This window comes from Globicephala melas, chromosome 15, assembly GCF_963455315.2.
Source record: "Globicephala melas chromosome 15, mGloMel1.2, whole genome shotgun sequence".
Lineage (NCBI taxonomy): Eukaryota > Metazoa > Chordata > Mammalia > Artiodactyla > Delphinidae > Globicephala > Globicephala melas.
In genome coordinates this window covers 59,983,504-59,999,295 of record NC_083328.1, presented here as the reverse complement: position 1 = coordinate 59,999,295, position 15,792 = coordinate 59,983,504, and the positions used below count along the sequence as shown (strand labels likewise).

The following is a 15,792-nucleotide window of genomic DNA, read 5'->3' as shown; positions in this document are numbered from 1 at the left end:
TAGCGAGCCTCAGCAATAACTCTGTGAATGTACACTCTGATTGCAAAACTGTGTAAAAAGGTTTGATTATTTGGAAGAAAATTAGAAAGTAATATATTAGAACTAAGGTGATTTTGAAAAAAATAGTGGGATTCATTTTTTCTTCTAAACTGTATCTAATAGTATTGTTATATTAATATTTCCTTTCTTGTTTTCAAGAAAAACTTGGAGAAAGAGATAGACAGCCCAGCTACTTCCTCAGGGTTTCTGTGGGCCAAGGGCATGGGGAAGACTTCTGTATGGCAGCTGGCCGTCTTATCCACCCTTCCTCCTACACCACGCCCAAAAGACCCCTCCTCTCAGGATACCCACTGGATTTTATTAGAATCCTTTTCCAAGAGAATGGCATATGCCATCACATTTGGACACTGCATTATAAGTGTTAAGTACAGCTGCAATGGACTAATTTCTATCCCCCATCACATACTGATTTCTCTTAATGAGGAGGATAAGGACATGAGATAGAAGAAAATGAAGGAGCCCCAGCAAATACTAGCCTCACATATCACTGGGCTCAGATATTACTCCAATGTAATATAAAAACAAAACCACATCCTTATTTGTTGACCTGGTATCAAAGTTTGTGTCATATCACCTGCCCCAACATCAGGCAATCCTATCTCTATTTGGAGATTGGGTTCTGAGTAGCATAATCCCTCCATTTAAAAATGAACTGGGGGGAATTTCCTAGAGGTCCCGTGGTTAGGACTCCCTGCTTCCACTGCAGGGGGCACAGGTTCGATCCCTGGTCAGGGAACTAAGATCCCTCAAGTTGTGTGGTGGGGCCAAAAACTAAAAAAAAAAGAACTGGGGAGAAGCAGCAAGAGGGAGATGAGTATAGTTATAAAAGGGCAACACAGGATCCTTGTGATGTTAGAACTGTTTGATATCTTGACTGTGGCAGATCAACAAACCTACACAGGTGATAAAATTGCACAGAATTTAATACACATAAATAAAAATAAATACAAATCAAACTGAGGAAATCTGAGTAAGACTGTCAACATCCCGTTTCAGTTGTAATATTATACTCTATGCCCAGTGACAGTAGAGCAAGTTTTTATGTGACTGCCATCACTACAGACATGTCCTAGAACTTCACTCAACTTTGTTTCATCTAGATTTTACCATATGTCCCTAAAGCTTAAATATTTGTCATTCTTAACTGGAAAACACTGATTTCTACTGAGAGTCTATTCCCAAAATACTGGGCGTCTCGATTATTTCTATCATGTGGTGGATGACAAAGTATCTTGGTGCAGAAAAGAATTTATATTTTTTTAATTTATTTATTTTTATAAATTTATTTATTTTTGGCTGCGTTGGTTCTTCGTTGTTCCGCGCAGGCTTTCTCTAGTTGCGGCGACCAGGGGCTACTCTTCGTTGCAGTGTGCAGGCTTCTCAATGCAGTGGCTTCTCTTGTTGCGGAGCATGGGCTCTAGGCACACAGGCTTCAGTAACTGTGGCACGCAGGCTCAGTAGTTGTGGCGCACAGGCTTAGTTGCTCCACAGCATGTGGGATCTTCCCGGACCAGGGCTAAAACCCATGTCCCCTGCATTGGCAGGCGGATTCTTAACCACTGCACCACCAGGGAAGCGCAGGAATTTATATTTTGGTTATCTACAGTCCCTTCTATTTTTGAAAGGTCTCCAGCACAAAGCAAGTCACTAACCCTTAAAACAGCAAGAGAAAGCAGATACTTACCAAACCAGGAATCTATGTTTTGGGTATCTTCCTCATCATTCAAAGATGTAAAATTGATGAAGTCTGTTGGAGCATCATAGGAATAGGAGGTTGTAACTTGTGACATTTTTCCCACCCTTGGTGCAGAACAGCAGGTTTGCCCAGTGTTTGTTTCTCAATAGGTCACCTCCTAAGGAAAGAAATAGTTCAGAAACTTGGTGGCACATTTATCTAAGGTACTGATTGCCTAACAATTACTTTGCTTTTATGATCACATTTTGTAATTCTGAAAATCACCTGGGCAGTATGCTTTACTTTTCAAATCACACTAATAGTTAACTTCGCTTTTTCAGTAACTTGAAGACACTCCTTGAGGTAAATATATTGGAATTAGAAAGAGGTCAAATTTGATGAATACCTACAACATGCCATGTACTGTGCTAGGTGTTTTACATTCATTATCTTATTTTCCTCAATCTACCGTTTTCTCATTTCCAGTCTCCTCCACATCCAGTGTGCTTTCTCTCTGCCCTGAATAACCCAATTTCTGAAACACACCATTAAATTTTATACCTACCGACCAAAATCTTACTCATCATTCAAATCCAGTCCAATTCTCTGTAAAATCTTTCCCAGTTTCCACCTATCATACCTAATTGTTGCCTCTCCAAAGCCATAGTGCTTTTATACCATCTAATTTTATATTAGTTAACTATGCAAATGTCTCTCCTAGTAGACGCTAAGTTCCTGTAGATAAGGATGAATTTTACTCACTTGTGTATACCTCATCCATCAAGGAGCTTAGAACAGTATCTCATACATAGTAAAAGCTCAATATAGTTTTGCCAAGTACAGGTTTTTTCTTTAGAAATACTTTCATAAAAATACTATTCCTGGGCATGAAGAGAAAGACTTCAAAAAACACATAAAAGAAAAAAAAAGTATATAAACGGCACAACATGCAGATTAGGTAAAAGAAACATGTCAAAGATATGGGTCCATCCTTACTTCAGCATACTTTGTACAGAAGTACTGTACTGTGTCCTCTGTCTGTGGAAACCTGTGTAGGTTTAAAGTCAGCCCCCACTCCAGCCTTGTATGGTTAAGAAAGTAGCTGGAAGTAATCTGGAAAATAGCCGAAAGGCCACACTCACTGGTAAATAATTTCCCTATGAAACCCAATGAGCCATTTGTCTTCATCCATGAAATGACATGTACTTCAAAGTATTCTGTATCTTGGAAGAGAAGTAGATATCAGTAACAACTTGCATACACATTTATTAAACTAAGTACCTTTCTGTAAGCCCTTATTTTAGAAATAGGATGGACCATTTTAAAAAATTAGATCACAAAAATAGGTTTCATAAAAATCTACAGTGCCACACTGCTCCAGACACACACACGATACCTCTCTCAATCTCTCTCTCTCCCTCTCCACACACACACACGCACACATTTTGTTTTTTCAAATGGGATCATTGACATTTTGAATTTGCTTCACATATCGTGAGCATATTCCTTGTCAATAAATATAGATATATCAGCAATCACAATTTACTTATCCCTTATTTTAGGATTTTCCCAATATTTTCACTTTAAAGATACTACTAGAAGAATAACCATGTAGCTAAATTTCTGTACATATTCTTAATTCTTCCCTTAAGACAAATTCTTTTTTTTATTATTTATTTATGTTTTGTGTTTTTGTGGGTTTTTTTGTTTTGTTTTGTTTTGTTTTTGCGGTACGCGGGCCTCTCACCGTTGTGGCCTCTCCCGCTGTGGAGCACAGGTTCCGGACGCACAGGCCCAGCGGCCACGGCCCACGGGCCCAGCCACTCCGTGGCATGTGGGATCCTCCTGGACCAGAGCATGAACCCGTGTCCCCTGCATTGGCAGGCGGACTCTCAACCACTGCGCCACCAGGGAAGCCCATGTGGGGGTTTTTGGCTGCATTTGGTCTTTGTTGCTGTGGGTGGGTTTTCTCTAGTTGCGGCGAGTGGGGGCTACTCTTCATTGCGGTGCGCGGGCTTCTCCTTGCGGTGGCTTCTCTAGTTGCAGAGCACGGGCTCTAGGTGCACGGGCTTCAGTAGTTGCAGCACGCAGGCCCCAGAGCGCGTGGGCTTCAGTGGTTGCGGCGCATGGGCTCAGTAGCTGTGGCACACAGGCTCTAGGGCACACGGGCTTCAGTAGTTGTGGCACGCAGGCTCAGTAGTTGTGGTGCACGGGCTTAGTTGCTCCTTGGCATGTGGGATCTTCCCAGACCAGGGATCAAACCCATGTCCCCTTGCATTGGTAGGTGGGTTCTTAACCACTGCACCACCAAGGGAAGTCCCAAGACAAATTCTTAAAGATGGAATTGCTGGCTCTTGACACATACTGTGAAAACATTCCTCAGAAGAGTAATACCCACTAGCATTACCAGAGAGGTGTGCCCGTTCTCTTCTGGGCACTAACAGCCCTCAGTGCTCATTTTCTCTATTTTATACCACTATACCTAGGCTGTGAGATAAATCATGAGATTAATTCCACCCAACCTCATTGCTGCTCAGTGGTTTAGCCATCATTTCATTAGCTTCTCTCAGTGGACTTGGGTAATTCAGAAGGAATTTTTTCTGACAGATATTTAGTTTATATAGTGACATCAACCTATACACCAGAGAACCTCATTCTCCCATGGTCTCTCTTATGAACTCACTGAAGCCACAACTCCACAGATACCTTTATAACAATGTGCCGACTGAGGAACTTAATGTAGAAATATGACATTTTGGAATTGGGAGGAATTTTAAATAACACCTAACTTTTTAAGTTTATAGATAAAGATTAATTAAAGCGAAACGGGGTCCTCCAAGATCACACAACACTACTAACGATTATGGTAAAAACAGTTCCCAAAGGTGATTATACATGCCAGACACCATGAGGTACTAAATTGTACTATTTTAATAACCCTCAACAATCCTCTAAAGCATCAATTATTATTTCCATCCTAGAAGAGGAAGCTGAAGGTAAGGGAGAAGACTTCCCAATATCATACAGTTATATAAAAGCAGAATTAGATCTAGAACTGAGGCCCCTGACTTCAGCACAGTGTTTTTCCTATATCGTTCTGCCCTCTCACCCTATGAATTAGAGAAGCATGTTAATGTAGTTATAGTCTCTGTTTGCATAGAAAATAGTACGGTATTTCTTTCCAAGTAGATCCATTCTTCATAGTCTTTTGCCCTGAATAGAGGATTCTTTATTATCCTCCTTCTAAGTTTTCATTCTCCCCTATTTCTACCTTCATTATTCAGTTTAACTCAATAAGCTATTTATTAGCAGTCCACTCATATTACACACTTGCTAGAGGTCATAAATGTGGGCTTGATAATATCGGAGCTCCTTTCTCACTAATATTCAAGGATGAGACAATATGTCTCATACAAAAGGTAGATCTAGTCTCAGACACAAAGGAATTAAAACCTAGACAGGAGTCCTATTAGACTCAATAAATAAGACAGTATAAATATTTAAATTATACAGTATAAACCATAAGTATAAAGAAAATTAGAGGGACTTCTCTGATGGTGCCATGGTTAAGAATCTGCCTGCCAATGCAGGGGACACGGGTTCTAGCCCTGGTCCGGGAAGATCCCACTGCCGTGGAGCAACTAAGCCCATGCGCCACAACTACTGAGCCTGGGTGCCGCAACTACTGAAGCCTACGCGCCTAGAGCCTGTGCTCCACAACAAGAGAAGCTACAGCAATGAGAAGCCTGTGCACCACAACGAAGAGTAGCCCCCTCTCACTGCAACTAGAGAAAACCCATGTGCAGCAATGAAGACCCAACGCAGCCAAAAATAAATAAATTAGTTAAAAAGAAAAAAGGATGAAAATTAGAGATGACGTGGCTTAAGTCAAGTTATGATTAAATACTTTTCATTGAACAGCATCAAAACAGTAAGAAGTGCACTGTAACAGAAGTCACCTCCTTGATTGCCAAGCTTCCAAGCTTGGAGTAGCCATGGGACAGTTCTGGCCAATGAGAATGATGAGAATCTGCTGAGGGATTCATAGGAAAACTCGTACTTACCTGATACAGCTACAGCCCTTGCTCCTGCCCTCTTCCTTCAGCTTTCTTCTTGCCTTGAAGGCAGATGTAATGGCTAGAGCTATAGCAGCCATCATATACACAGGAGTAAATGATCAAGAGAATAACATACAATGGCCCTGATATCACTGAGCTATTGATCACTGATGATCAAATATCAGCAACCACCTACCTCTAGACAATAAAACTCTTTTCATATAGGCTGTTAAAGTCACATTTTCTTTCACTTAAAGCCAAAAACAATCCCAACATAGAAATCCAGAATTCTAGCCCTCTCCCTGGCATTACTTGATGTATATGATAATGGGCAAGTCACTCCACCTTTCTGCCTACCTACTTCCCGTAAACAAGTGAGAAGGTATTTTGAGTGCTATGATATACACTACCGTATGATATTATCACTGCCTTTTCACCTACTGATACCTTTCCTCTCCTTGACCACATCTATTCAAAGGACATTGTTGAAAGATTCTCCAGCAATTGACAGTGGTTAAAATTCCCCTGCTGCAAGGAGGAAGTTTTCCAGTTCTTGTGAACAAACATGCTGGAAGACATGGGAAAATCTTGGATTCCCATGATCTTAATGCCTAACCCAGGTCACTGGGAAGACTTCCCAGGCAGGAATGTAATGAAGACAACCAAAGCTGGGGGAGGGAAGAGGCAGGAATGTAATACGCAGCAACCCAACTTAGCCTCCTAAAAACTATGATTCCACCAAAGCATGCTGCTGAAAACCACCTGGAAAGTATTCAAATTTAAACCCTCACATCCTTTTTTCCTTTTTTTAATTACAGAGCTACACTGCTAGCCCCTGTGGAGGGCAATTTACATTTTTCTTTCTGATACATCTTGCCAAATGTAGAAATTTATCTTACAGATATGTATTTATACATATGTAAATATAAGAAAATTCACATAGCAGTGTTCATAAAAGCCAAAAAACTGAAAACCCCAATTCCACCAATAGATTAGTTGAATAAATTATGGCACAACCATATATTGAAATATTAAGTAACTTTAATATTAGATAACTTTACAGATGTGATTTGTACAAAATGAGCTCCAAGAGCTACTAAGTGAGAAAAGCAAAATGCACAAGTGTGTGCTCCCATTCAGGTTATAAAAGAGGGAAAGGGGCAGGGTTTCCCTGGTGGCACAGTGGTTAAGAATCCACCTGCCAATGCAGGGGACAGGGGTTCGATCCCTGGTCCGAGAAGATCCCACATGCCACGGAGCAACTAAGCCCATGTGCCACAACTACTGAGCCTGCGCGTCTGGAGCCTGTGCTCCGCAACAAGAGAGGCCGCAATAGTGAGAGGCCCACGCACCGCGATGAAGAGTGGCCCCCGCTTGCCACAACTGGAGAAAGCCCTCGCACAGAAACAAAGACCCAACACAGCCATAAATAAATAAATATAAATAAATAAATAAATAAAAATAAAATAAAATGTTCCTGTGTATTGACCTAAAAAAATAATAGCTATTAATTACTGAGTCCTTATGACAAGCCAAACAGTGTTTTCATATATTAACTCACTAAATCCTCACAATAATCCTGTAAAGTAGGTACTGTTATTATCTTAATTTTACAGATGAGGAAAATGAGGCACAGAAAGATTTACTATTTGTTCATGGTCATGAAGCTAAGAAGTAGCAGAGCCAGGATTCAAACCCAGACAGGCCCTAAAGGGAGTGTCCTTATCCACTGCCTCTCATATTTATTTAAAAACAGATATTTATGTAGATCAATATCAAATGTCAAGGAGCGAGAGACAAAACCATTTACAGATAATAATAACTTCCAAATACTGATTGTCTACCTCAGGCCAAGCACTTTACGAGGCACTTCACATAAATCATCTCATTTAAACTGCATTAACAATGTATAAGGTAGATATAGTCATCACCATCTTACAAATAAGGAACTGGCTCAACTACTCCAGGATCCTGGTGATCCAGGATCACCAACTAGTACGTAGCAATATTGAGTTTTAAGACCAGGTTAATAGGATTCCAAAATCTGGGGTCACTATAATATACAGGGTTTTCCTATAAATATTCCTTCAAAAATGAGGCAAGTAGGGACTTCCCTGGCAGTCCAGTGGTTAAGACTCTGTGCTTCCACTGCAGGTGGCACGGGTTCAATCCCTAGTCGGGGAACTAAGATCCCATATGCTGCACAGTGCAGCCAAAAAAAAAAAATGAGGTACGTAACCAAATCTTACTAACCTGTTAGACAAATACAGAAATAAACTCTGCTCTATAGAAAAATTAAGTATTCCTGACAAGTTGTGCAAAAAGAACACTTTGGTAAATTAAAAACCCTATTCTAAGTATACCAGGAAAACTCTGAGCTGAATCTTCTCATAAACTAAAATATCACCCCTTAATTTCTCTTTTTCTAAGTTTGTACTCTTGCATATAAATTTTTGCTGTAAACAAGATGGAGGTTAGTTTGAACCTCTCAGTGGATATTCCAGAGTAGACTATTCACGCATCTGAAGGAGGGACGTCCTCTGAGGTCTAGGACTGCATTTGATCGGTGGGGGTTAAAAGGCGAAGGGGGCTGAAACCTAAATATACCTTATCTTTATTTAGATGAAATTTTAAAACCAAAATACTATTTTTTAAAACAACCTCTTGCTGGAGAGGGTGTGAGGAAAGGGAACCCTCCTGCACTGTTGGTGGGAATGTAAATTGATACAGCCACTATGGAGAACAGTATGGAGGTTCCTTAAAAAACGAAAAATAGAACTACCATATGACCCAGCAATCCCATTGCTGGGCATATACCCTGAGAAAACCATAATTCAAAAAGAGTCATGGGGCTTCCCTGGTGGCGCAGTGTTTGAGAGTCCGCCTGCCGATGCAGGGGACACGGGTTCGTGCCCCGGTCTGGGAAGATCCCACATGCCGCGGAGCGGCTGGGCCTGTAAGCCATGGCCGCTGAGCCTGCGCGTCCGGAGCCTGTGCTCCGCAACGGGAGAGGCCACAACAGTGAGAGGCCCATGTACCGCAAAAAAACAAACAACAACAAAAAAAAGAGTCATGTACCACAATGTTCACTGCAGCACTATTTACAATAGCCAGGACATGAAAGTGTCCATCAACAGATGAATGGATAAAAAAGATGGGGCACATATATACAATGGAATATTACTCAGCCATAAAAAGAAATGAAATTGAGTTATTTGTAGTGAGGTGGATGTACCTAGAGTCTATCATACAGAGTGAAGTAAGTCAGAAAGAGAAAAACAAATACCGTACGCTAGCGCCCTTATATGGAATCTAAAAAAAACACTATGGATGAACCTAGTGGCAGGGCAGGAATAAAGATGCAGACGTAGAGAACGGACTTGAGGACACAGGCTGGGAAGGGGAAGGTGGGACGAAGTGAGAGAGCAGCACTGACATATACACACTACCAAAATGTAAAATGGATGGCTAGTGGGAAGCTGCTCCATAGCACAGGGAGATCAGCTCGGTGCTTTGTGACGACCTAGAGGGGTGGGATAGGGAGGGTGGGAGGGAGGCTCAAGAGGGAGGCTCAAGAGGGAGGGGATAAGGGGATATATGTATACTTAGAGCTGATTCACTTTGTTGTACAAGAAACTAACATAATATTGTAAAGCAATTATACTCCAATAAAGATATTAAAAAATAAACGACCTCTTTTTCAAAAAGCTTCTTTTGAGCTATCTTTTGGTCTAATACAGCCCCTTGCCCCCACCCCCCAACCAAAAGAGGGGAACAAACAGATAAATATATATCCATTGAGAAGTCTGATTCTCCTCAATAAAGAGTGATGGCACAAGTACATGAACAAAACCAAAAGTAACTACTGGGTTATGCTAGCGTCACTACGCTGCCTCTCCCACAAATAATAAATATTAGGATGTGAAACCTTCAAAAATTAAAGGACTGGGCTTCCCTGGTGGCACAGTGGTTGAGTCCGCCTGCCGATGCAGGGCACATGGGTTTGTGCCCCGGTCCGGGAAGATCCCACATGCCGCGGAGTGGCTGGGCCCGTGAGCCATGGCCGCTGAGCCTGCGTGTCCACAGCCTGTGCTCCGCAATGGGAGAGGCCACAACCGTGAGAGGCCCGCATACCGCCAAAAAAAAAAAAAAAAAAAAAAATTAAAGGACTAGTGGGAAATGGAACAGGCCAAGGCCAAAGCTAACTGTTTAAATGAGAGCCCCAAGCAAGGTGGAACTGGATGCCTTCCTGCACCGCTTAATCAAGACTGAATTTCTGTCAACAGGTTTCACTGAAAAAAAAAAAAAAAAAGGCACATGCGTCAACCACATTCCCCCACACAAATCAAGCTGCCAAGCAAGAGAATCGGCTTCACATTTCAAAATTATCTGAATCCACCACAACTTCAGACTCTTGCAAAACTAGAACCATTCTGAGTGAAGAAATAGCTCTTCCTGACCAATAATCCTATGATAGACAGGTAAAGGTTTCTCCCATATGTTATGAACTAGTTAGGTTCCTTTTAAAACTGCTTATCAAGTGCCATCCATCACATCACATGGCTAATTTTTGTTTCCAAAAAACAAAGATTGAAAAGATATATATAATCCTTTCCCTTAAGGAACTCACAGTAATTTTGACACAGGGTGATCTTTGCTGTGGAAGTGTAGAGAAGGGGAATAGATGAAGGAGGGTCAGAGAAGGCTTCCTGGTGGAAGTGATACATAAAAGATACAGATAGACCTGCAGAGTTCTACAGGCTAAAGATGAATATTGACTTTTTCTAGGGGAAGAAATAAATGGAAAGGGAAAACAAATAGGGGGAAGTACACAATTGAGGAAGATTGCAAAAGAAGCAAAGTAACCTATTTCCACATTCATCTGAAATTAACCTCCAAGGGTCCCTGTCTCTCTTCACTATCAAACCAAAAATAACCAGCCATGACAAGCTCTGTAAATCAAAAGGTGCAGGTTCAGAGCGGGTGGAGGAAAGCTGTAAAAGGCTGCAGTCTAAGTAAGGTTGAAAGAGATTAGCAGCTCCTGAGCAAAACGAAGACTTTGGTGTGACAAATGATCTCAAGTACCTCACTATACAAGCTTGTGAACTGTGTATTGCCTAATTCTATTGGAGGAAAAATCATGAGTTAAATAAATGGTAATGTAATAGAATAAACAGAGTAAGGCAAGATCTCATTAGAAGTGTAGTTAGTTAAAATGGTCCCATCCCAGGCAGTGCCATTTCCCCAGGGACACCCTCTCCTATTTTCACAAGGGATAAGAGATCCTGTTACACTACCACAAGTTAGAGTTGAGTTATTGTCATCTTAACCAGGGAGAAAACACCTACATTTCTTTTTCTTGTACATAAGGATTAGCAGGAGACAGTAAATGGCAACATAATACAGACAGCAATTTTAAATGTTCATCAAAGTCACAAACTAAGTCTGAAGGAAGTTAATGGACTTTGTGTTTCCACATTTGTTTGCTAACTTCTATGATGAAATCGGATCTATTTACAGAAACAGATCTATGAAGCTTCCAAAATTGGGTCATTTTAAAATCCAGTGACAATCTCTCACTGTCCAAGCACTTAGAAGTCAGCACAGGACACATGGACACTTGTTCTAATTCATCACTGTCCAGAAATCTCAAGCAAATACATTTTTCTACCATTTTCCTCCCAAACTTGTGAGTTTCTTATCACTGTTTTTGAAGGATAACAAATTCAGTTCCGCTTTTTTTATTCATCCACAGAACTCTATAAACCATAATCCACTCTTACATGACTAACAGGACCTGGATAGAAATCAAAGATGCCATTTACCTCTAGGCCAAATAACAACACAGATCTTTTTAATACCAAAGTTTGCTGATGTTCCAAAAGTAAGAAGCTGAAAGAGTTTGTAAGGGTTGACAGTGGGGCTACAGGAGGTTACAATCCTAGTCAAATCTCAATCATTCAGTCTTGTAGAGATTTATATCCCTCAAAAGGTATCTGATTTGGAAAGCAGACAGACAGAGACACACCCACATACACACACACCCTAAAAAAGTGATAATCAATGAGGTGGCAGGGAGTGAGGTAGACAATGAGAGGGTTGGAAGGTTTTTAACTATAAACCTTTTTATATTATTTTGATTTTTGCACCATTTGAATCTATATTTTAAAAATAAAAAATTGTGCCTGTGTGAACATACACTGCTGGTGGATGTGTAAATCAGCACAATTTTCCTATAAAGCAATTTGGTGCTACGTACCGAAGTCTTAAAAATACACATTCTTTGGGACTTCCCTGGCAGTCCAGCGGTTAAGACTCCGCGCTTCCAATGCAGGGGGCACGGGTTCAATCCCTGGTTGGGGAACTAAGATCCCACATGTCACACGGCCATAAATAAATAAATTTTAAAAATTAAGAAAATAAAAATATGCATTCTAAAAAACATATATATATATATATATATATATATGCATTCTTTTTGACCAATGGTTCCACTGGGTAAAATACTATGGTAGAATGATATAATGGAATAATATATAGCCATTAAAATTATGTTACACAAAATTTTAATGAAATGAAAAAATTTTCATAACCTAATCATTAAATGAAAAAAAATGAAGGTTATTAGAGTATGGTTTCTTAAAACCAAATACAGATACCCTCCAAAATTTGGAAAGAAATCTATCAAAATGCTAGCCATAGTTTATCTGAGAGGTAGGACATTGGGTGACATTATTTTCTTTTGCTTTTACATATTAAATAAATTTTCTTCCAAAATAAGTGTTACTTTCTAAAGATAAGCTAGTTATTTAAAGAATTTTGAAGCTAATATATTAATGTCCCCCTTATTCCTTTTTAATATAATACTGTGGATACAGCTTTACCTGTGGTTTAATCCGTCTGTCAGTCCACCTGTCTACAGGCTTGACTCAAAGTTGCAATATACTCTTTCACCTCTCTTCTGAAATCTTGAAGTCTAGAAAGTACTTCTTATCAAGAACCTGGAAGAAGCAGAAAGGTGATGAAACAGGTTCAAGTTCTTTGTAGTAAAAAAGGTTAACAGAGAAGAGAAGGAGCTATAAAACCCCAACCCCCCAACCCGGGGTCCCCAACCCCCGGGCCACGTACCAGTACCAGTCCGCACAGCAGGAGGTGAGCGGCAGGCAAGCAATTGAAACTTCATTTGCCGCTCCCTGTCGCCTGCATTACCAACTGAACCATGCCCCCCACCCCCCACCCCCGTCCAAACCCATCCGTGGAAAAACTGTCTTCCACAAAACCAGGCCCTGGTGCCAAAAAGGTTGGGGACCGCTGCTATAAAATACCAAGGATACCCACTCTTAAAACCAAAGAGTGCTCTGAGAGCTAAGGTCTAAAGAGCATGGATCCCCCCAAATGCCAGACTTCTTAAAAGATTGTTGTTTCATTAGTGTAAAAATGTTCTTCAAGTTTTTTAGTGTACATGTGCTGTTTCCCAGTATCTTTGTGGTTACATACTCCCACTTTAAAGCAACCTTTCTGAAACCTGCAACTTAGGAACACTGACATCAAGGGGTTGCAGTGCACACTTCTATCCTATTCAAACATCAGGACAAAGAGTAGGCACACTCAAAATATGAAAAAACTTCTACTACCTTTTTAAATTTAATAAAGTAGAAATAGGGACTTCCCTGGTGGTCCAGTGTGTAAGACTCCACGCTCCCAATGCAGGGGGCTGGGGTTTGGAACTAAATCCCGCGTGTGTGCCACACCTAAGAAGTCCACATGCCACAACTAAGACCCAGCACAGCCAAAATAAATAAATAATAAATATTAAAAAAAATAACTTAGCTTTAAAAAAAATTAATTAAAAAGTAGAAATAGCATTTTATAAATTTTCTAAATTATGCTCCTACATACAATTTTATACCTTTCTCACTAATACAATGATAATAATGTATAATACAATTTATAATACAATAATGATAATACAATTTTATACCTTTCTCACTAATCTTTAATTTCCCCCTATAATCAAGTTTCTCTATGCAAACAAACAAAAACAGAACCCCTCCCAGTTATCTGTACTTTTTTCACAAAGTACCCTAGCTGCTGATCTGTCTCAGACACAGATCTATTCACAGAATTGATTGGCCTGTTCCCTGGTGGCGCGGTCGTTAAGGATCTGCCTGCCAATGCAGGGGACACGGGTTCGAGCCCTGTTCCAGGAAGATCCCTCATGCCGTGGAGCAACTAAGCCCGAGCGCCACAACTACTGAGCCTGCACTCTAGAGCCCAGAAGCCACAACTATGGAAGCCCGTGCGCCTAGAGCCCGTGCTCTGCAACAAGAGAAGCCACCGCAATGAGAAGCCAGCGCACCGCAACGAAGAGTCATCCCCCGCTTTCCGCAACTAGAGAAAAGCCTGTGCGCAGCAACAAAGACCCAACGCAGACAAAAATAAACAAATAAATTTATAAAAAAAAGAATTGATTGGCCTGTTCAATCTCCCTGTAGTAAATTCTGCTTCCTACCTTTACCCATATGGCAAAGAAAATTCAGTTTGCCAAAGGACATTTAAATCTCTCCTCCTCCTTTCTTCCCAAGCAATTCAAAAAGAATTAGGGGGCTTCCTTGGTGGTGCAGTGGTTGAGAATCTGCCTGCTAATGCAGGAGACACGGGTTCGAGCCCTGGTCTGGGAAGATCCCACATGCCACGGAGCAACTAGGCCCGTGAGCCACAACTACTGAGCCTGTGCGTCTGGAGCCTGTGCTCCACAACAAGAGATGCCGTGACAGTGAGAGGCCCGCGCACCGCGATGAAGAGTGGCCCCCGCTCGCCGCAAGTAGAGGAAGCCCTCGCACAGAAACGAAGACCCAACACACCCAAAAATAAACCCAACCAAATATTAAAAAAAAAAAAAAAAAAGAATTAGGGAAGAGACCCAGGAAAGGTTGAGGAAAAAATACATATAGGAAATATAGGTGGATTCTGAACCTCTCCTGATACCTGAACAAGAAATGAAGGATCTTCCCACATAATCCTGTCTCCTGTTGAAGCTTAATTGCAGCTGCGGGATAAACTAACTTTATTAAGGTTGGAATACACAGACTTAAGCATAAGATGGGCCAAAATAACTATTTTCTTTAAATGATTTGAAAGTTTAAACAAATTTACCAATCTAATTCAATATATCCAGTTTTTCATACCTGAAATTTTGTAGTCAATTTAGATAATGCCTTCTTGTCTTTCCAATTCAACAGATATTGAATGGGTGATTAACAGGCACCAAGACTGTTCGGGTTCCTGTCTAACTAAACTCTCCTTATCAAGAACGGTTTCTGTCCCACCTGCTTCACAAAGCCACCCTTGCCTGTTTTAAGCCTCACTGATCTCCCTCACCTCTAAACTGCCAGGGTGCTTACAATACAAAACAATAGAGCACTCAGATGCTTTCTTGTCTTGTTCTAATTGTCACTTGTCAATTTGAATCAGACTTTTGGCCTCAAGCATACCAGAAACCATTCATCTGTATACACACAGTATCTAATAGTGAGCACACAGTACAACCTCAAAGGTCAATTAATTAGCTAAGTAAGCTGGGAGCCACAATAATTTTGATCCCAAGAGTGCCAACTTAATACTGAATTGACACACCCACAGTACAACTCCAAAACAATGTAAGTTTGATTTAGAGGTGGCTTGACAGGGGGTGATACACCGAGGCCACAACACAAAAATATCCTTAGTATTGCAGCAAACAGTTTGAATTTTGACATCTGATGAGTGAGACAAATTGAAAGGCCATAGAATGTCAACAAGGTAAGGCTGAACCAGGGAGAACGCCAAGTGATGGTCTTAAAGCAAAATCAGCAGAGCACTCAGATGCTGTCTTGTCCTAAGCAGGACTGATAGGGAGGAAGTCCTTGGTACCTAAGTACTAGGAAACTGTAGGTGAGAAAAAGAAACCATGTATCAAGAAACCAGAAAAACAATCCTACAATTTTACAGCCTGGTTCA

The 15,792-nt window shown here is 40.8% G+C and overlaps 1 protein-coding gene across 2 annotated transcripts in view; it reads right to left on the bottom strand.

Moving 5' to 3' along the window:
* The window catches only part of TPX2 (TPX2 microtubule nucleation factor), a 61,262-nt gene that overhangs the window by 44,623 nt on the left and 847 nt on the right, over positions 1 to 15,792 (bottom strand). For both annotated transcript variants that reach the window (XM_030830957.2, XM_060285443.1), the window contains exons 2-3: positions 12,678 to 12,794; positions 1,745 to 1,913 (exon numbers count right to left, since the gene is read on the bottom strand). In XM_030830957.2, the coding sequence (XP_030686817.1) occupies positions 1,745 to 1,850 (106 nt within the window). In that variant the 5' untranslated portion in view covers positions 1,851 to 1,913; positions 12,678 to 12,794. The remainder of the gene's footprint in view (positions 1 to 1,744; positions 1,914 to 12,677; positions 12,795 to 15,792) is intronic.